Source organism: Melitaea cinxia, chromosome 24, assembly GCF_905220565.1.
Source record: "Melitaea cinxia chromosome 24, ilMelCinx1.1, whole genome shotgun sequence".
Lineage (NCBI taxonomy): Eukaryota > Metazoa > Arthropoda > Insecta > Lepidoptera > Nymphalidae > Melitaea > Melitaea cinxia.
In genome coordinates, this window is record NC_059417.1 from 12496184 (window position 1) to 12518544 (window position 22361).

The 22361-nt window shown below is 37.1% G+C and overlaps 1 protein-coding gene and 1 long non-coding RNA gene across 2 annotated transcripts; both read left to right on the forward strand.

Moving 5' to 3' along the window:
- The first annotated feature begins 908 nt into the window (after positions 1–908).
- LOC123665652 lies at positions 909–6571 on the forward strand. Its single transcript, XR_006745091.1, has 2 exons — positions 909–961; positions 6526–6571. It is a non-coding gene; the product is annotated as an uncharacterized LOC123665652 (long non-coding RNA).
- Positions 6572–6906: 335 nt separating this feature from the next.
- On the forward strand, positions 6907–13549 carry LOC123665544. The gene is made up of 13 exons (XM_045599836.1): positions 6907–7165; positions 7690–8026; positions 8699–8798; positions 8897–9017; positions 9790–9949; positions 10544–10659; positions 10895–11018; positions 11283–11590; positions 11830–11953; positions 12099–12204; positions 12285–12374; positions 12834–12931; positions 13294–13549. Exons 1-13 carry the CDS (start codon positions 6907–6909, stop codon positions 13547–13549), a joined length of 2199 nt encoding a protein of 732 aa, XP_045455792.1.
- Positions 13550–22361: the final 8812 nt, after the last annotated feature.

A 22361-nucleotide genomic window follows, 5' to 3' on the forward strand; every position in this document is an offset into this window, starting at 1 on the left:
GATAACTACTTTTTGAGTAATCTTTGATAACGCGTAGTTACTTGACTATTTTTTCGTCGATCTACCTTGTATTACTCGTCGATGTAATTGAAGTCGTTTTTTTTCGTTTGCGAGCAAACACAATTATGTGAAATGGCTCTTAATATTATTACTAGCTGTGCCGGCGTTTACGCAAGCGTTAATTCGAGAAAAAATATCCTATAGACTTCTTACCACCAACAAGTTACAGAGATAAGCGTGTTTAAACAAACAAACTGCAGCATATTATGCTAATATTAAGTATAAATACTTATGCTAATATTAAGTAAGTATAAATGAATGTACGTTCCTAAATCCTAACCAACCGAATTTCGTGCATAAAAAAATTGAAATGTTTGGGCTAAATGACTTGTACTAACACAATGTGAAAGTTTAACAAGCATTTCTTATAACACGCTATTATTAGTTGCGACTAGAACTATTGGAATGTGTATGGAAATAAATATGTCTGTCACTCCTATGTATGCTAGTCACACAGAACCTTGCTTCCGATTTTTTAACATATCGATGTACGACTCGTCTTAAGCTGTTGTGTATATATATATCATTGACTTTTACGTGCTGTAGGCGTCTATAAGCTACGGTAATACATCAGGTGAGCCGTAAGTTGTTACGTTTTGTTTTCAGACCTAGTTGTATGAAAAATAATTGTGTTTGCTCGCAAACGAAAAAAAACCGACTTCAATTACATCGACAAGTAATACAACGTAGATCGACGAAAAAATAGTCAAGCAACTACGCGTTATTAAAGATTACTCAAAAAGTAGTTATCAGATCTCGATAAAATTTATATGTGACCACATGATAAACATCAGCTTTCGATTAAATTAAAAATTATCAAAATCGGTACACCCAGTAAAAAGTTATTACGGATTTTCGAGAGTTTCCCTCGATTCCTCTGGGATCCCATCATCAGATCCTAGTTTCCTTATCACGGTACCAAACTAGGGATATCCCCTTTCCAACAAAAAAAGAATTATCAAAATCGGTATATCCAGTAGAAAGTTATGCGGTATAATACAACGTAGGTCGACGAAAAAAGCGTCAAGTAAAAACACATTATTAGATATAACTCGAAAAGTAGTTGTTAGATCTCAAATAAATTTAAATGGGACCAATTGGCACACACCACCTTTCGATTAAAACAAAATTTGTCGAAATCGGTCCACACGGGCAAAAGTTCTGATGTAACATACATAAAAAAAAAAAAAAAAAAAAAAAAAAAAAATACAGTCGAATTGAGAACCTCCTCCTTTTTTGGAAGTCGGTTAAAAATTGAAGTACAATGCCCAATTTCAAATGTCGAAAGTCTATAACTAATGTTTGAGCTTTTAAGAAATGTAATTTAAGTTGAAAATGCATTTAGAGAAGTCTCCGCCTCATCTTATTTTTCTTGGATACTTTGCCTAATTTTTAGAAGACTAATTAGCAACTATGGCTAATTATTTGATCACATTTAAAGATAGCTTATACACATGAACCAACAACAATATAAGTCTATACTTATCTGAGATGTTACGTTTCCTTTGAATAATAAAATGCGAGGATCAAAGGCGCTAGAAAGGCGACCAAATTATTTATATACAAGACGACATACAAAGGAAATCATTGCCAGTGTTGGAGATGTATTCGTACCCTTATGTGTCACGTCAATTTTATCCAGATTTGAGAGCGACTATCGGCTGGGGACGCTGGTGACCGTGACGAACACATCTAACCATTTGTAAAAAAAAAATTATTTCGTTTAAACTCGTTTTTCATCCTTACTTGCCTAAAATGTTAAAAGTCGAAGTTTGGATTTCACGAACAATTAAAGATTATACGATTAAAAATAAACTTATTTAGTAAACGGGTTTGCCATTCAACGTAACAAAACATAATCTCCGGACAAGGTCAATATCTTGAATATTAAGATACTATTGACTGAATATATATACATATTAATGTTATTTACAAGATTCACGACACGAAGGAGAGCTTATCACAGCGTTTCAAGTAGGTATTTTAGTTACTCTGTAGGTATGTTCTGTATTAGTTTGAAAACATATCTCTGGTACTATGAACTGCGGGTTATTTCTGTTTCCACGAAGCTTTGGTAATGTTATGATGTAAATACGACTGACTATATGTAGAAAACTTTTGAGTAATATAGTCATCATTCATCATCATTCCAGCCTATTGCAGTCCACTGCTGGACATAGGCCTCCACAAGTTCGCGCCAAAAATGCATGAACTCATGTGTGTTGCCCATAGTCACCACGCTGGGCAGGCGGGTTGGTGACCGCAGGGCTGGCTTTGTCGCACCGAAGACGCTGCTGCCCGTCTTCGGCCTGTGTGTTTCTAAGCCAGCGGTTAGATGGTTATCCCGCCATCGGTCGGCTTCTTAAGTTCCAAGGTGGTAGTGGAACCTTGGAATCCCTTAGTCGCCTCTTACGACACCCAATATAGAGTAATATAGTAATGATTTTAAATAGTAATAATTGAAATTCTTGCCGATTTTGCCGCTGTTTTTACCAACATTCCGAACTGGAGGTAGCTTCACTCTAACTAAGTACCTACAATTAATAATTTAAATTATCAACATCGCGCTACTTCCATAGTCGTTGAATACATCTGCTCTGAAATTTTAAATCATATAAGTCTATTCGTTTTGAAGTGGTAATCTCGGCACGAAACGATTAAATTTCATAAATTATGCGTTACCGGAAGGGGTTATCTGCAGTCTATAAAGCCCAGCCTGTTAGTTTAACTGCATCATCGAAATCATGTAGCACAACATTTTCTTGTACGAAAATCTTGCGGAAAGTGTTTAGTGTTAGGTCAGTGTTAGGAATATTATTTTATTCCATCATTTGATGTAAGTGGACGAGCTTCTTCACAGGAAGGTCAATAGCGCGGCGACGGATGAACCGCTTCGCCTTTATTACGAATGTGACTCGGAGGTCGCAATGATTTCTATATTAGATAAACATCTTACCTAACCTTAATAAAATGTTCTAGAACAAAGTACTTCGCTGCACCTGTTTCTCTGTCCACGATAAGCTTAAAAGAACTGAACAGATTTTCATGAGGATTTTACCATTAACGCAATTTTATCAGGCATGTGTCGATATATGTATGTATTGCCTTGCATATGTACTGGCTCATTGACATAAAACATTAATATGTTTAGGCATATATTTCAGTTAGGGCATATATTTAGTACGAGATCCGGCTTAAGAAATTTTTACAATTATTACGTAAGTGACATACCTACTCATTTGAATTTGGCCTTCAACAAATCATATTTAATAAAAAATATAATGTATTCAAATCAAATATACGATATAAATCAAATCATCATTGTAATAAAATATTTATATTTCAAGGACTATAGTTCAAATTTTTCTTTTAATATATTGTAGTTTATATCAAATCTTAATTATTTTAGTATAATATTTTTTTAATTAGTGGGGACTAATCTATAATATAATACTGTTAGAACAGATTTTAGAAATTCTTTCATGTGTGGTTAGAAAAACGTTACATATGCGAACTGAATGTAACGTTAAGACAACCTGAAGTAAACGATACCAAGGATTATTCATTAGTATATCTGAAAGAAGGTGCCTAACTCCCTGCGACTAAATAGAGTGGTTCCAGAGAAAAGTTTATATTTTTTGTATAATACATGCATAATGTAGTAGAGGCACACTGATAGTTTTTGCGCCCGTGCGAAGCCGGGGTGGATCGCTAGTTTAATATATTACTAGCGACCTCTGTCCGACCATATTTTTACACGATAAGTAATCACCAACATAGCATATACTAAAACTTTCTCCGAAATACGCTGCATCTTATGGTATAAGTATTATTCCGTTCGGTTCAGTAGTTTTCGCAGTATCACAGACCAACAAAACGACTCTCTATTTATTAGTATACTAGCGACCCGCTCCGGCTTCGCACGGGTATAAAATATAATTATAGCCTATGTCATTCACTGAAAAAATGATTTAAATCGATCCAGTAGTTTTGATTTATTCATTACTGCCTGTGGCCCACACGCCTTAACATAGAGTAAAAGCCGGCCGGAACCGCCGCAAACGCTACGTACCGCGATTTTTAAATCTGTAATATCTTCGAAAATATTCATTTGAATCATATGCTGTAAAGGGCCATATAGATCTATATTAAATAAAAAATATATTTAAGTTATTTAATTGGATAAGGATTAATGCTGTATTGGTTAAAATCGCTTCGAAAATTAGCCATTATTTGTCGTAAAAAGTAAATGACAAAAAAATGTTATTGTGGGATATCCATTAGAGATAGGTATATACCATCGGGGAGTTTTCTGTAGACCTTTTCAATGTGTACAATACTTAGTACATTATTTTGATAAATCTCGTAGGGTTCAGCCTGCGTTTGCAATTTAAGCGAAAAAAAATTATTATTATTTATGACATAACATTAGAAAACTCAAAAATAACAGTATTTCTCCACTATTTAATGGATGTTATTATACATATAAACCTTCCTCTTGAATCAATCTATATATTAAAAAGAACCGCATCAAAATCCGTTGCGTAGTTTTAAAGATTTAAGCGTACATACATGTGCAGGGACAGAGAAAGCCGCTTTGTTTTATACTATGTAGTGATAGATTATTATTAAGTATAGAATGTGAATCCTTATGAATAAAAATTACTTCATTATCAATACTACGTATGAAGATAAAATTTGGCTTGAATGGAATAATATTTGGGAGTTTATTTTAAGAGACGAGGTATATTGTACATTAAGTGGTTTACGCCACCGCTGGGCGGCGACTACAGTCGTCGAAATACAATGAACTTAGAATATACTTTGTTACAGTGAAGATATAGAAATTAATAAAATTGAAGTGTTTGTTTGTATTATTAAGATAAACGCCTTTACTAAATGTGTATGGATGTATACACGGTAAATATACTAAAATAGCATTTTTACAACTTTTGTCTGTCTGTCTATTTGTTCCGGCTAATCTCTTAAAACGGCTGAACCGATTTCGACGGGACTTTCACTGACAGATAGCTGATGTACTAAGGAGTAACTTAGCCTACTTTTTTTGAAAATTTATTTATTTTCTAACACTGCGAACTGAACAATAATTTTTTTGTTTAATTCCACGCGACGGCGTCGCGGGCACAGCTAGTTAACATAATATAAGCGACCACTACATGTCTTGTAATGAACCTTATATGTGTAGACTTTGTAGAGATGACATAGCGTTTCCATATCTATCAATAATCTTTTAGATAGAGATTAGAGTTTAGATCTTTTCTGACAATCAACGAAAGTGTGAATCAATGGTTTCTAATTTTCAGGAGCAGCAGTCGGCAGTCCCGCGCAGCTGGATTCAGGCGCAGGTCTCGACCCAGTCGAGGTTGGCGATAGATCGAACATGATAGAGTACCGTGAGAAACGAACTCCAAGACATAACTGGTTGCAGCTTCTTACAAGTAACTTGTTAAATTTTATTAACTCAATGACTCGCAGCTTAAAGCTTTCGATGACAATTTATAATTAATTATAATTTCCACAGCATACAACAGCGATGATGACGATGAAGATGATGATAAGCCTAAAAGAAAATCTGAAAACGCTGGCGGGTGGCCTTTCTTCGTTCCTGTCGAATTACCCACAGGTCGGAAATACTTTAGCTTACTTCAAACTTTTACGAAATGGTTGTAAAGTAAACCTATGATTGTGAAAAGAATACTTTACGATATTTCGTAGTAGTTATTATTTGATAAGTAGTTTGATCAAGATATTATACGTATACTATTGTTGTTGATAAAGTAATTATACCTAAAATATTGATTTACTCCATGTATTGACTTTCCTTGTCAGGTGGAAAGTCCCGCGGTCCAACGCTGCCGCTGCTCGTGTTGCCGGTAGCATCCTCCACACGTAAAATACACCGCTCAGGTTGATATAATAATATCCTAAATCTTAAATAGCATTATCAATACTTTTTCCTGTAATGAAATTTTAGGCTTAATTGCATACAGCGCCTTGGCCTAATTTGTCCTACAAATAAATAAATTGCATTGACTTCGAAGCCGTCGTTTACTTCCGCTTTTGAGTCAAATATAATTGAGCTCAGAGACCTTTCAAGTTACGTCACATATAACTGACCTCACATTACGCGTGGCGTGCCATTGTGTCGTGTTGCACTGCTATATTACTTAACAGAAGATTAATCTTAAACAATATTAGAAATCGAGTCTTTGCGGGGACTGGCAGTTATTTTGTGAATAGTACCTAATTTGTACGATCTGTAAAACCCACATTGAAATGAACGTGCATATAAATATTTCTATCACTTTTTCGCGTTCTCGCTTTTTTAAGAAGAAAATAATAGCTTACATAGGTTAGGATACATAAAAACATAAATGAGAAAGCTGTGTGCACACATTTTTTGGCACAGAGTTTCGCTCGATTTCACTGGGATTCCACCATCAGATCCTGGTTTCCTTATCATGGTACCACACTTGTATCTCCTTTCCAACAAAAAGAAAAAAAAAGAATTATCAAAATCGGTTCATAAACGACGAAGTTATCCCCGAACATACATAAAAATAATATATAATTATACGGTCGAATTGAGTAACCTTCTCCTTTTTTGAAGTTTTTGAAGTTAAATAAAAATAATTTAAAAAATTACCGATTTTTGTAAGGTAATTTTTTACCTTGTTTTATTATCTTGTAAAAATAGATTAATTTTTTACATCCCTAGTAGGTACTCTAGTATGCTCCGTTTGTGCCGCCCCTCCCAGGATGCCACTCCGGACCATGGCTATTTGGGCCCCTGGGATAAAAACGCCCATGAGTATATCTAGTTAGATGTTTGCAGATTGTGACGTGCGGGAGCAGGACAAGGAAAACGATGAAGACGATGACTATCCTGTGACAAAAAAGCCGCATCGTCCGACCACACCCCGGAGTACCTCGAGACGACCTAATGACAGCCGCAGGGGTTCCGAGGACAAAGCGAAGCCGCCAAGAAAACACACTGATTCAGATAAGGAGACAAAGTATCCGTCTTACATTCGAGTGGACCAGCTCGACCAACCCACCACCAGCCCCACCTTCCCGAAAGCACGTACGTTTACGGAGTGTCGGTTTGTAATACGGTATATACACGGTACATATACCAAAATAATATTTTTTACAATTTTTGTCTGTCTGTCTGTTCCGGCTAATCCCTGAATAGGCTGGACTGATTTTGACGGGACTTTCATTGGCAGATAGCTGACGTAGTAAGGAGTAACTTAGGCTAATTTTATTTATTTTATAACTCTGCGAACTGAACAATAACTTTTTTGTTGAATTCCACGCGGACGAAGTCGCGGGCACAGCTAGTTTCACAATATAATTGCAATTTACACAATAATTCTGTTTTCAAGTTGACGTCGATCACTTTTCGAGGTTATTGCATTAAGTTTCATGTTTGCTTGTCAACGTTGACGGAACAATACTTAAAACCTTCGTTAATTTTCAAACGATGTCAGAGATGGGGTGGACTGCGCTGCTGGAATTGCTTACTACTATACATAAGATAATCTGTCATAGTAGATCGAGTGCTGTCGATGTAATAATTCAAATTATTTTTACTTCCTTATTCAGGTTCGTCTAGAGAGTTAGTGGAGCAGTTTCTTGCTCAAGTCCCGCAGGCTCCGGGTCTGCCACCTTCGCTGTTCTCCGAGTTCGACGGCAGCGAGCGCGTGCCGGAACCTGAAGACACGTCTGTTAGCGAAGAGGTAGTCGAGGACGTAGCCCCCGCTCCGTCGCCGAGTCCCGTGAGCAAGGCTCCGGTGACGCAGACCTACTTCACGCTGACATCGTCGTTCGGCTCGGGAGCGCGCGCTCGCACGCCGCCGCGTCCCCGGTTCGAGCGCTCGCTCGTACTGCGCGGAGAGCTCACCGTGCCGCGCGCCGACTACTCGGAGACTTACACCGTGTGGTGGGTTCACACTTCACACATCGATTACGATTTGATTAACTCATTACATAAGATCTTAGCTTCAGACTACATCGTAGTGCGATCGAGTGACTTAGGTACAAACAACTACCCGTGACTTCATTACTTAACCAATTTTCGTTAATAAATTATAAATAGTTCTTCTGACAATTATTTATTAAAATATGTATAGAGTATTGAATTATTTATTCAATACTAATCCGTAGCCTTTTCTTAAAGCTGTATTCCCTTAGTGGTGACTACTATTTTAATGTTATATATATTTTTAATTTTTAACTCCATCATCATCATCACAACAGCCTTTCGCAGCCCACTACTGGACATAGGCCTGCACAAGTTCACGCCAAACATGGCATGAACTCATGTGTTTTGCCCATAGTCACCGTTGGGCAGGGGGGTTGGTGACCGCAGGGCTGGCTTTGTCGCACCGAAGATGCTGCTGCACGTCTTCGGCCTGTGGATTTCAAAGCCAGCAGTTGGTTGGTTATCCCGCCATCGGTCGGCTTTATAAGTTCCAAGGTGGTAGTGGAACTGTGTTATCCCTTAGTCGCCTCTTACGACACCGACGGGAAGAGAGGGGGTGGCTATATTCTTTGATGACGTAACCACACAGCATTTTTAATTATTATTAATAAACTAATATTGTTCTGTTAGGTACAATGCTAAAACTGGAGAGGCTCGAGTAAGTTTCCACGGCGGGTCGACTTCTACATACCGCACCGTGTTGCCGGACGGGAGCGTGCAGCGTCTTGAGGTATATACAAAATATAGTTGTGTAATAAAACAGGCAAATGTGCTCGTTGTTAAAATATAAAACTATTCTAATTGTTACTATTATATCGTCACTCACAGATGCGTGTGGATCGTTCTGGAGACGGCCCGGTGCGTCGCTGCGGGAAGGCGGTGAGTCCGCCGAGCGCGGCGGACCGTGCGCTGCCCGCCCTGCCCGACGTTGAACTATTCTCTTTCGATGGTAATTTCAAAGAGTGTTAAGCAGTTTCTAAACTGTGCTGCTTACTTTTCTATAACTAGAAATAGTAAAATTACAAATCTAAAAGGGATTGTATATTCAAGTTAATTATTATCACTGATTAAGGTCTCAAGCTTAATTAAATTTTCTAAGTTATACAAAATAAGTAACTCTTTACTTACCTACCTTAATTCAAAGCAGTTAGTTTATATTATGCTATGTTTTATTTTAAATATATGTGACACTAGAAGTGTTCCTATTCAGTGGCGCAGCGTCGGTTTTTGCTGCCCCTACCCAATTGTGTTATTTATTAAATTATTTTAATTAGGGGTCATCCATTGGATCTGGATATTGGATTGGATTATTGAATCACCTGATGTTTATTAGCAATTTTTTTTGAGCCTCTACGCTTGCTTTATGATGATATATTGTGAGGCTTTAGACTAGCCCTCCTCTGCCCAAAGACCATTTTTTTGTGCATTGTATATTATTATTTTCAGAATATTATCTTGAAATACAGGTATAATCTGATTAACTTTTGGAAAACTTTAAGCACTTTGTAACACAATATTACAAATTTCCAAGCAGTCATAGAGGTTGCATGGTGATTGTTAGTTGTTTTTATGATTTGGAATTTGCGCATTCGATGAAAAATCATGAAACAGGTGATATCTTATTAGTTGCTAACGCCCTTTTTTATTTACTTTTTTGTCAGTTGACCAATTCATGGTTAATTTACGATACGCTACGCCACTGCTTTTATTGTTAATTGCAGGCTACGAGGAAGTGGAGGTCGGCGGCGCGCTGGCGGAGCGCTGGCGGCACGAGTGGGCGGGGCGCGCGGGGGAGGGCGGCGCCGCGCGGGGGGAGGCGCTCACGCTGCGGCACGATCTGCTGCTGCGCCGCGCGACCGACGGCAGCGCCACGCCGCTGCGGTAACACACACCTCCACGCACTGCTCCACAATGCTCCATAATAAGCTTCAATTTTTCAACCGACTTCCAAAAAAGAGAGGTTCTCAATTCGACTGTATTGTTTTTTTTATATATGTTACCTCAGAACCTTTGACTGAGTAGAACCGATTTCGATAAAAAAATTTAAATCGAAAGGTTGTGCGTGTCATATGAGCCCATTTTAACTTAATTGAGATCTGACAAGAACTTTTCAAGCTATCGTTAATACGTATTTACTTGACTTTTTTCACGTTGTCGATGTAATTGAAGTCGGTTTTTTGTTGTTTGCGAGCTAACACAATTATGACTATAATTAATTAATTTAAAACAAATGTAATTTTTGTGTAAAATGACGATTCAAAAGTACTTTTGAAGCCTGTTTGAAAAAAAAATTTTTTTTAATGAACATAAATAATTGTTAATTGCTTGTCATTTTGTGAAGGCTCAATGTGATCCATAAATTTAGCTTGAAAATTTAACATTTTTGAAAGCTAATCTAAGAAACTTAAAGTCAAGTTTGCTATTGTTTATTGTGAGGACTATTTTCAAGATTGACAAAAAGTATTTGTATCCCAGGTACACGGTGAGCGTGAACAGCTCCGTGCTGGGCGCCGACTGTGACGGCTACCAGCACCGCTACCTGGACGTCCGCGAGGCTACCCACGACAGAGACTTCTTTACTCCAAACATCGGTACTATTATCAACGCTACACATATGATGTACATTGCGGTGTAAACCAGTCGCTAAACTTACTTATATACATATGTACACTACTCGTGCGGAGGCGGAGCAGACAGAGAATAAAAGATAGCAAAGCTATATATATACAAGTGTTATTTGGAACTCACCAGTCAGTATCACCAGTGCATCAGAATTGTTCAGTCTTGTTCTAGAGAAAAAGTCGACGGCTAAAATTTACGTTTCAGACGAGCTGTGTGACCACGTGGAGCAACTGAACGCGTCGTCCGCGGAAGATCTAGCGCGCCTCGAGCCACTGCTGGAGTTCACGTCGCCACACCGCGACCTGCGATACGACGAGGCCCTGCAACAGTACGCTCGCTCATACTAATACGTCATGTGTCCATTAGCCACCAGATTACGAAAGAATTGCCTCCGTGGTCGTCTCGAGGGAACTCTTGCTAGAAGGAAACAAAATGCACATTGTTCGTTTCAGATATTGTAATTGTTAGTTTTTACCTCGATATTCTTACGGGACCGGTGTTCCTGGGCTACAGCTAAATAAATATAGTTTTTCTTGATAGTACGGCTACTACAGGTTATGCGGCTGACAGTTTCATATTTTAACTTTTACAGATTTAAAACGGAATACAATCGCCAGTACTTGGACGACACAGAAGAGGCGGTGAGAAAGAATCTCCTGATGCAGCACCTCCGCTTTATCCACTCCGGCAACCGCGAGGGTGCGACCTTCGAGCTGGCCAGTAACTACCTCGCTGATCGCCTGGACGCGGAGCTGGAGCAGTTGCGCGGCGTAGAGCTTTCCCCGGAGAACACGCGCGCGGAGCAGTTTCCGCACGACCGCGCCGAGCTGAAGGACGAGGAGGCTCGCCTGCCCGACAGGTTCGACTGGCGCCCGCGAGGGGCCGTCTCGCCCGTCAGGTGTACGTCGCTTCACACGTTATTTGCAAACGCATTAATGTCTATAAATGCCCTTTGAAATAAATATTTATATCATAAGTTTGTTTTATGTAAGTAATTTTTTTATGTGAAAATACTTTTACAAATTCAGAGTTAAGTAGTGAAATGCTTTTCTATTCTTTTGTTTTTTACTCTTTCGTGATTAAGTAATGGCATGTGATGGGTGGCGCTAATGTCTGCAGTAACGCGCGTGTGTCCTCAGACCAGGGCTCGTGCGCGTCGTGCTGGGCGTTCGCGGTGGCGGGCGCGGTGGAGGGCGCGTTGTTCGTGCGCACGCGCCGCCTCGTGCCGCTCTCCGAGCAGTGCCTCGTGGACTGCGCGCACCCGTAACTACCTCACGACTACTATATTACATTGACAATAAGAGCTTCTATACACGTCCACCTGCCTCCGGATACACATCCACCTGTCTCCAGCCGGTGCTTCCCACGCCGACCGACACTTCGTTTATATCCATTTTAATTTTATTAGGTTTGGAGGAAATGGTTGCAAAGGAACGTGGCCCAGTCATGCTTACGATTACGTTCAAAATCGGGGACTACCAGCTCTTGACGACTATCCGGCTTATAAGGAAAAGGTATTTGGTTGAAAATGTATAATTGATGTAAATTAAAATGGTTTTTTGAACGTCGATAAGCTTAGGCCTCCGTTTTCCAGGTCGACACGTGCGAAGATAAGAAAGTGCGTCCCGTCACGCGCATCAGCGGACACGTGAACGTGACCGCCAACAGCGTCACCGCTCTTAAAGTACATGATGAGTTCATAAAAGATCACAAAATAATTATAACGTTGTATATAACGTATGAAATGTATTGACGAAGTGGTGCAGTAGTCGCAGCAATTGCTTATTATTTGCCAGGAATGTTAGTAGGCCGTGGTTTGATCTCCGTTTGAGACAAATGTTTGTTCAGCTCTATAGATATATTGTGGATTAGAAGTTTGTGTTTGTGTAAGAAAGAAAGAAAGAAAGAAAGAAAAATATATTCATTTAGGACATCACAAACATCACTGAATTAATGACTAAAATATTAATACAAATAGATTAATAAACATAAAATAAATGTGTAATGTATGTTTCCTTGTTGGTTGTTGTAACAATTCACAAGTTCTATCCACTGGGATATCACGAATTAGTACTGCAGTCTATGTGTTGGCCTTGTTACGCTTTATTTCCTTGTTATAAAGTATGAGCGTGGCCCCCCTCAGGTCGCCATCAAGCAGCACGCGCCGTCCGTCGTCATCGTCGACGCCAAGGCGAAGAGCTTCGTGTTCTACAAGAAGGGCGTCCTCTACGACGACAGATGGTCTGATCTCTTCTAATAAGCTTTCATTCGAACAAAAATCTATTCCTCTTATATATAATTTTTATATATTTTCCTTATATAATTCTAATTTTTATGAGTGATAAAAATTATGGTTTTGTGTTTGTCATTGTTGTAAATTTAGCACCAGCTTATTCAAACACTTCTTTAGTAGATGATTCTCGCAAAATTTACCGTACCAGTTATTTCAGAAGATGCAATAGGTCAATATAAAAAAAAGTTACAGACGTTTATTTTATATAATGTAGAATTGACATAAAATATACTCAATTCTATAAAATAAACGTCGAATATTTGATTAATAACGCTCGATCTCAGCTGACACAGTATGTTCACACTCCCAGCGCGAAGATGCCGAAGAAGCTGAACCACGCAGTGCTGGCGGTGGGCTGGGGGCAGCGCAAGGGCGAGCCGCACTTCATCCTCAAGAACTCGTGGTCGGAGGCGTGGGGCGAGCGCGGCTTCGTGCGCGTGCAGGCGCGCGCCAACACGTGCGGCGTGCTCGCGCGCGCTTCGTACCCGCGCCTGGCCGCCGACGACGTGCTGCGCGACCCGCACGACGACACGCGCGTGCGGCCCCGCGGCGCGCGCCCCGCCTAGCAGCGGCCGCCTGTTGCTTGACTTCGAGATGACTTGCACGTTGCGTGTTGTATAAGTGCCTTATGAATTTATACTTTAACTTTGTTGTAAATAAATTGAACCGTAGCTCAAAACTGCGTATTTATTTCATCGTCGTCCTTACTTGAAAGTAATCTATACTAGTACTAGCTGTGCCGCGGCTTCGCCCGCGTTGAAATCAGTGTGTTACAAAGTTTTCTCTGCAAACTTTCAGTGAAACTCTCATCAAAATCGGCTTAGCCCTTCCGTAAACGGATAAGATATGCATTACGTTAAGATATGCATTACTATCAATATGTTTAACGCAAATAATGTTTTTTTATTTCATCATTCATCATTACAGCCTATACAGTCCACTGCTGGACATAGGCCTCCACAAGTTTACGCCAAAAATAGCGTGAACTCATATGTTTTGCCCATAGTCACCACGCTGGGCAGGCGGGTTGGTGACCGCAGGGCTGGCTTTGTCGCACCGAAGACGCTGCTGCCCGTCTTCGGCCTGTGTATTTCATTGCCAGTATTTGGATGGTTATCCCGCCACCGGTCGGCTTTTTAAGTTCCAAGGTGGTAGTGGAACTGTGTTATCCCTTAGTCGCCTCTTACGGCACCCACGGGAAGAAAGGGGGTGGCTATATTCTTTAGTACCGTAGCCACACAGTACAATAGTTTTTTATTTCAGTCACTTGAAATGCTTATCACACTGAGTAACTTTTTGAAAGGCACAATTTAGTACTCTCTATACACCACATTTTTAGTTTTATTTTCAGGCTGCAGTATAAATAACCTATCAGGCGAACTTATAGCTGCTGTATATGTTTCATACAAACTATCAACCCCAATTAAACCTCCTTAGCGGTGGAATATCGTAAAATCGGTTCTTAGCGGATGTCTACGCCCTATAAGGAACCTACCGGCCAAATTTAATTTTTGTAGGTCGAGATGATTTCTAAAGATACATTATTTGAACACTTTCTCACCATCTATAGAGCATTCATTTTAAATTTCAAGTCTCTTACTTCAAAAACATAGGACTTTCGTACAAACTTCCAACCCCCGTTTTACCCTCTTAGGGGTCGAGTTTCGTAAAATCCGTTCTTAGCGGATGTCTACAACCTATAAAGAGCCTACCTGCCAAATGACAAATTTGTATCTCTTATAGTTTCGGAGATATCATGATGAGTGAGTCAACCTACCATCCCCCGTTTTAACCCTAAAAGGGAGTTGATTTCTAAAGATACATTATTTGAACGCCTCCTCACCATCTAAAGAGCATACATTTTAAATTTCAAGTCTCTTACTTCAAAAACATAGGACTTTCGTACAAACTTTCAACCCCCTTAGGGGTCGAGTTTCGTAAAATCCGTTCTTAACGGGTGCCTACGTCTTATAAGGAGCCTACCTGCCAAATTTCAAGTTTGTAGGTCTTATAGTTTCGGAGATTTCGTTATGAGTGACCTTTCGCTTTTATATATTTATAGATAGATATATACACGGTCGAATTGAGTAACCTCCTCCTTTTTTGAAGTCGGTTAAAAATACCGAGCTTAAAAATATCGGTAGCCCAGGAGAAATTAATATGATTAAAGGATTAAGGAAATACGTAATGAATAGATTAGAAATAGAGCTTCTAGACTACCAGACTAACTAGAGACATATATACTGTTTTGTCTGTATTTTATAACGTAACTACAACATATATATGTCTGAAATTGTAAAAATATTTTCTGTTTCTGTTTAATAAATTTCATTTCATTTCATTTAATTAGATAAGGACTAATGCTGTATTGGTTAAAATCGCTTTGAAAATTAGCCATTATTTATCGTAACAAGTAAATGACAAAAAAATGTTATTGTGGGATATCCATAAGGGATAGACATATACCAAAGTGAAGTTTTCTGTAGACCTTTTCAATGCGTACAATACTTAGTACATTATTTTGATAAATCTCGTAGGGTTCAGCCAGCGTTTGAAATGTAAGCGAAAAAAATTTAATTTTTTACGATATCACATTAGAAACCCCAAAAATAACACATTAATGGATGTTATTATACATATAAACCTTCCTCTTCAATCACTCTTCAATCACTATCTATTAAAAAAACCGCATCAAAATCCGTTGCGTAGTTTTAAAGATTTAAGCACACATAGGGACATAGGGAAATAGGGACAGAGAAAGCGACTTTGTTTTATACTATGTTGTGATGCATGTTTAACAGTCCCGATAGTAATTATAAATTATGTAAATTACAAGGTCTGTCCTGAAGATATTTATAAAATTAACCAGCTTCAAAACAGCTGATACTAAAACTAATGGTCGAGCTAACTGACTGTCAGTAACGGAGAAACATCTTTTTTATTCTCAATCAAATATTTCTAATAGACATAATTCAAAAAAACTACGTTAGACTTTTTCAACTAGATTACGAATTTTTTTTTTGTGTAAAATTGATTAGTAGAAATTATACTTAATATACTTTTTCAACATTTAACTTAGTGTGTTATTGTTATTTGTTGTCTTTATCACAATTATTGAAATGCTCGAGCAAAAGATTCGCTAATATTTCGATCTTTAAATAAATATAGTCAACGTTGGAAACGAAATACTTAAACGTATTAAAGATTGTAAATTTGATATGCCACGTGTGTTTCACGTGAGATTATCTACTTGACAAAATTATCTCAGATTCAGAATTTACATTTTCAGAAGAAAAAACCTTTTTCCCAGGGCCTCTCTTTAAATTAAACAGCTTATTCCCGAAACGTGAATTTAGAAACTATATCTATGAAATGTATCAACTTTAATAGCATTCACAAAAATGATAACAAAATTTTGAGGTCCCTCCTCAGAAGTTTTAGCAATGTATGTACTACGAGTATAACAGTAATATGTAAGTATGTATAAGACATTAGTTGATTACTTAAAATAAGAATCGGAAAATTATACAATGTGTTGCTCTGAAAAAAACAAAGATTTTATTATACAATTTTTCTTTATACATTATGTTATGATACAAAATTAATTATAAACACCCTTAACCTACCTGAAAAAACAAAGAAACGACATTTAAAGTTATTTACCAATTCCTATACATAAAATTAAAATCAAATATTTCTTTTATATGTGACTATTATGAAGTGTCCAACATCTCTTTATAAAACAATACATATTACTACTGCTATAGATAAAAGGTATTATACAAATATACAAACTCAAAGGAATATATTCCTTTATATATGAATAAATTTCGAAGACTGTCCTGGAAATAAGTAGAAATTTTCAGGACAGACCTCATAATATATATTTGGTCTCAAAGTACACAAAGTCCTCATACGTTCGGTTGAAATTGAATCCAAATTTTGAGCCTATGTCCTTGAATTATAAGAAATTCTTCAAATTTTGGAGACAGTCTTCAAAGTTTTAACTTTTAAATTTACAAAAAAAAAAAAAACAAATAAACTGTCATCCCCAGTTGCCAAGTGTACTTTGAACGTAATTTAAGAAATAATTGTGTTTGCTCGCAAAAGAAAAAAAAACTGACTTCAATTACATCGACGAATAATACAACGTAGATCGACGAAAAAATAGTCAAGTAACTACGCGTTATCAAAGATTACTCAAAAAGTAGATATCAGATCTCAATAAAATTTATATGTGACCACATGACAAACATCAGCTTTCGATTAAATTAAAGTGAAACCATGTTCCTACGATGTTCATAAAAAATTTAGTCATTTTATTACTTTTAAGATATTATATAGGTGCAAAGTGATACTAAATGTTTAACAATATTCTATTAGCTGAATACGCAATGCCATAATTTGATTTAGTTCATAATAAATAACAAGACTGTTGATATTAATTAGAGAGTCAAGACTTATTGTTAACTATATATATTTTTGTAAAAAATGGAAGACAGAGTTTATTTGTTTTAAAAATAAAGAAATTTATGATTACAAATGTTATGTTTTTGAGTTCCATATTACGAACTTTTTGTGATTTTAAGATTATAGATATTTGATTTTCTTTATTCTGGTTTCATTTATTTTTTACTAACTTACAGGCTATAATTATTATGAATGTATGTCTACTGCTCAGTCGTTAACTGACGTGCTGCCCTAACAAAAGTGTAATTTTAATTCATATGCGACAGTACGCCTATTTCGTGGTACGTACATAGGCGTACTGTCATTACGAATACCACAACTGTGATCACGGCGTGACAGTACGCCTATTTCGTGGTACGTACATAGGCGTACTGTCATTACGAATATCATAGATTCGATCACGACGCGACACTACGGCTATATCGTGGCACGTACAAAGACGTACTGCCACCCATGTACATCGAATATGTCGCTATGTGGCACAAAGTCTATATACGTGGTGATAAATTGTATGAAAAATTTTATTGCGAAATTGGGTATTCTAATCAGTACTCAGTGTCCGTGAAAGTGTTAAAAATTATTAAAATCGGTACACCCAGTAAAAAGTTATTGCGGATTTTCAAGAGTTTCCCTCGATTTCTCTGGAATCCCATCATCAGATCCTGGTTTTCTTATCATGGTACTAAACTAGGGATATCTCCTTTCCAACAAAAAAAGAATTATCAAAATCGGTACATCCAGTAGAAAGTTATGCGGTATAATACAACGTAGGTCGACGAAAAAAGCGTCAAGTAAAAACGCATTATTAGATATAACTCGAAAAGCAGTTGTTAGATCTCAAATAAATGTAAATGGAACCAATTGACACACACCACCTTTCGATTGAAAAAAATTTTGTCGAAATCGGTCCGCCCAGTCAAAAGTTCTGAAGTAACATACATAAAAAAGAAGTCGAATTGAGAACCTCCTCCTCTTTTGGAAGCTGGTTAAAAAAAATAGGGTGTCTCAAACCTAACGTTACACACACACACACACACACACATATATATATATATGTATACTAGTTGTGCCCGCGGCTTCGCCCGCGTTGAAATCAGTGTCACAAAGTTTTCCCGGCAAACTTCCAGTGAAACTCTCATTAAAATCGGCTTAGCCGTTCCGTAAACCTTCTTCTTGAACCGCATGAAAATCCGTTTAGTAGATTTTGAGGAAATCGATCACATACACTTTTGGGGACTTTGTTTTATAATACACTAAGTGTTGCCCGCGACTACATCCACGTGGTTATGAAGACATGCATTACTATTAAGATGTTTAACGCATTTTTTTTTTATTTCAGTCACTTGAAATGCTTATTACACTAAGTAGAGAGTAACTTTTTAAAAGGCACAATTTAGTATAATGTAATAGTTGTTTTTATAAAACCTCTCTATACACCTTATTTTTATTTTTTTTTCAGGCTGCAGTATAAATAACCTATCGACGAACTTATAACTGTACATGTTTCATAAAAACTATCAACCCCAATTAAACACCCTTAGCGGTGGAATATCGCAAAATCTCTACTCTACTACTATAATCTACTAACTATAATCTACCTCCCGGCCAAATTTCATCTTTATCTATCCTAGATGTATGGACCCTCCAGCAGTTTTTTGGGTTCTCGTGATGAGTGAGTCAGTGACCTTTCTCTTTTATATATATAGATTTCGATGCATTGTTTGGACACCTCCTGACCATATCCCTGACCTGACCATCTATAGAGCATATAATATTTTAAATTTCAAGTCTCTTACTCCAAAAACATAGGACTTTCATACAAATTTCCAAACCCGTTTTATCCCTTCAGGGGTCGAGTTTCGTAAAATCCGTTCTTAGCGGGTGTCTACGCCCTATAAGGAGCCTACCTGCCAAATGTCAAATTTGTAGCTGTTATAGTTTCGGAGATTTCGTGATAAGTGAGTCAACCTACCATCCCCCGTTACAACCCCAAAAGGGAGGTGATTTCTGAAGATACATTATTTGGACACCTTTTCACCATCTATAGAGCTTATATTTTAAATTTCAAGTAGCTTACTTCAAAAACATAGGACTTTCATACAAACTTCCAACCCCCGTTGTACCCCTTTAGGGGTTGTTTCGTAAAATCCGTTTTTAGCGGGTGTCTACGCCCTATAAGGAACCTACCTGCCAAATGTCAAATTTGTAGCTGTTATAGTTTCGGAGATTTCGTGATAAGTGAGTCAACCTACCATCCCCCGTTTCAACCCCAAAAGGGAGGTGATTTCTGAAGATACATTATTTGGACACCTTTTCACCATCTATAGAGCTTACATTTTAAATTTCAAGTAGCTTACTTCAAAAACATAGGACTTTCATACAAACTTCCAACCCCCGTTGTACCCCTTTAGGGGTTGTTTCGTAAAATCCGTTCTTAGCGGGTGTCTACGCCCTATAAGGAACCTACCTGCCAAATGTCAAATTTGTAGCTGTTATAGTTTCGGAGATTTCGTGATAAGTGAGTCAACCTACCATCCCCCGTTTCAACCCCAAAAGGGAGGTGATTTCTGAAGATACATTATTTGGACACCTTTTCACCATCTATAGAGCTTACATTTTAAATTTCAAGTAGCTTACTTCAAAAACATAGGACTTTCATACAAACTTCCAACCCCCGTTTTACCCCTTTAGGGGTCGAGTTTCGTAAAATCCGTTCTTAGCAGATCTCTACGCCCTATAAGGAGCCTTCCTGCCAAATTTCAAGTTTGTAGGTGTTATAGTTTCGGAGATTTCGTGATAAGTGAGTCAACCTACCATCCCCCGTTTTAACCCCAAAAGGGAGTTGATTTCTAAAGATACATTATTTGAACGCCTCCTCACCATCTAAAGAGCATACATTTTAAATTTCAAGTATCTTACTTCAAAAACATAGGACTTTCGTACAAACTTTCAACCCCCTTAGGGGTCGAGTTTCGTAAAATCCGTTCTTAGCGGATGCCTACGTCTTATAAGGAGCCTACCTGCCAAATTCCAAGTTTGTAGGTCTTATAGTTTCGGAGATTTCGTGATGAATGACCTTTCGCTTTTATATATATAGAGAGATATATATATATACATATTTATAGTATATCAGAAACTCGGAAACGGCTCTAACGATTTCATGAAATTTAGTATTCAGAGCCATTTCACAATTTTACGCTCTGCAAGTTTAGGTAAATTTGGTCGCATCGCGCGAGTCGTACGAGCCGCGCGATCTTTGTGCTAGTACGTATAGTGTGACAACCAAAAGACCATCGTGATCATTTTCTGATGTATAATAAAAATTATAACTATGGTATAAAATGTTTTTTACATAATTAATTTGTTAAAAATTTCAAGTATGTTATATAACAACAGTCAATAAATTTAAAATAAAATTAAAAAAATCAATTTTATGAAACAATTTTTTTAAATTGATTTAGTTTTTTCAGTTTACGAATGAATCTAATATTTACGATATGAATAAAAAAGCATTTAATGACATCGACACCGACAAACATATTAATTAACAAATAACAAGACAAACAGATTGAAATGCCTATTTGTATTGATAGTGTGAGAAAAGAAAATTAAATTATACATTTGTTTACAGAAATTATCATTATATTATTTTACAGTCATTTTCGTAATATGTTTATTTTATTTATATTTTATTATGAAAGTATCAAATGCATTTTATCCGCTATAACAACAGGCGCTTGGCGCGTGTGAGCGAAAGAGACGGCTGCGCAGAATTTGGCGTGGACCTTAACCTCTAAGAGCGCTAGCGCTCGACTGATTTACCGGGCTTGATGCGTGGCAATATATACTATCTTTTTATTATTTAATATAAAATGTATTAAAAATAATTACATCTTTTAATTATTTTTTTTTGTATTCCTTAATGATGTAAGTTTACTGTGATGAAGATAGTTCGTTAAAATTTCTTAGTTTTCTAAGAGAAATATCGCTTTTAAAATAGTACTTATTAGGAAAATATTTGTAACTTTAAATTTTTTTTATCGTTTAATAGAGATACAAATGGAATAAAAATCTATGATAGTGGACAACAAAATTATATTCCACATATTATGATATTTTTTAAAAATGGTTTCAACGTAGAGGTTATTGAAAAGTAGGACTTCAAAGTATACATTGCGACCGTTTACCCAGGGAGGAGGCTGATGAAAAGGTTAATAATTTTATACACATAATATAAATCAAAATTCTGATCTGACTATGGATTACAACAAAGGTTGCTCTATTATATTTCAAGAATATAAATTACATTATTGCATCCAACGCTGAGATTAACGACGTCAATATATTACAATTTCGCGGATTGTTACCGATTTTTGTGAAATGGCTCTTCAGGGGATTTCAGGGGAAATAAATCGATATAGCTAGGATTCATTTTTAGAAAATGTTGTTTTATCCCTGTTTACTTGTGCTTGCATACTTGTAAGCTCGTTAATTGTCTATAAAAAAAATTCGTCTTGAATATGATGTAAAAACAAATACATTTTAAACTGAACGAAACGCTAGCACAATTTAAACAGCACTTCATGCCATCTGTTGGTAGATATCAATAATTATGTAGTTCTAATGTGCTTTCTTTTACACGTAAAGATGAGTTGCTGCTATTTTATGATGAAGACGATAATATAAATAATGTTTAAGGTCTTTTGCTACTGTCGTTGAAGGGAAATCTCAATCATGTCATAGTGTGACCTGAATATTACGAGTTTGATAAACGCAAGACATGCTATATTCAAATGCTATATACATTTTTATTTAAAATGTCTGAATTATTTCTAATTAAAATGTAATTAATTTAATAATACATAGTTATTCTACCTATTATCTAGTCATTTTAAGACAACATAATTG

Coding starts and splice junctions, on each gene's coding strand:
- LOC123665544 (XM_045599836.1), top strand. CDS start 6,907: ATGTTTGCAGATTGTGACGTGCGGGAGCAGGACAAGGAAAACGATGAA. Junction 9,950..10,543: donor GGCAGCGCCACGCCGCTGCG/GTAACACACACC, acceptor TTTGTATCCCAG/GTACACGGTGAGCGTGAACA. Junction 12,932..13,293: donor GTCCTCTACGACGACAGATG/GTCTGATCTCTT, acceptor TCACACTCCCAG/CGCGAAGATGCCGAAGAAGC.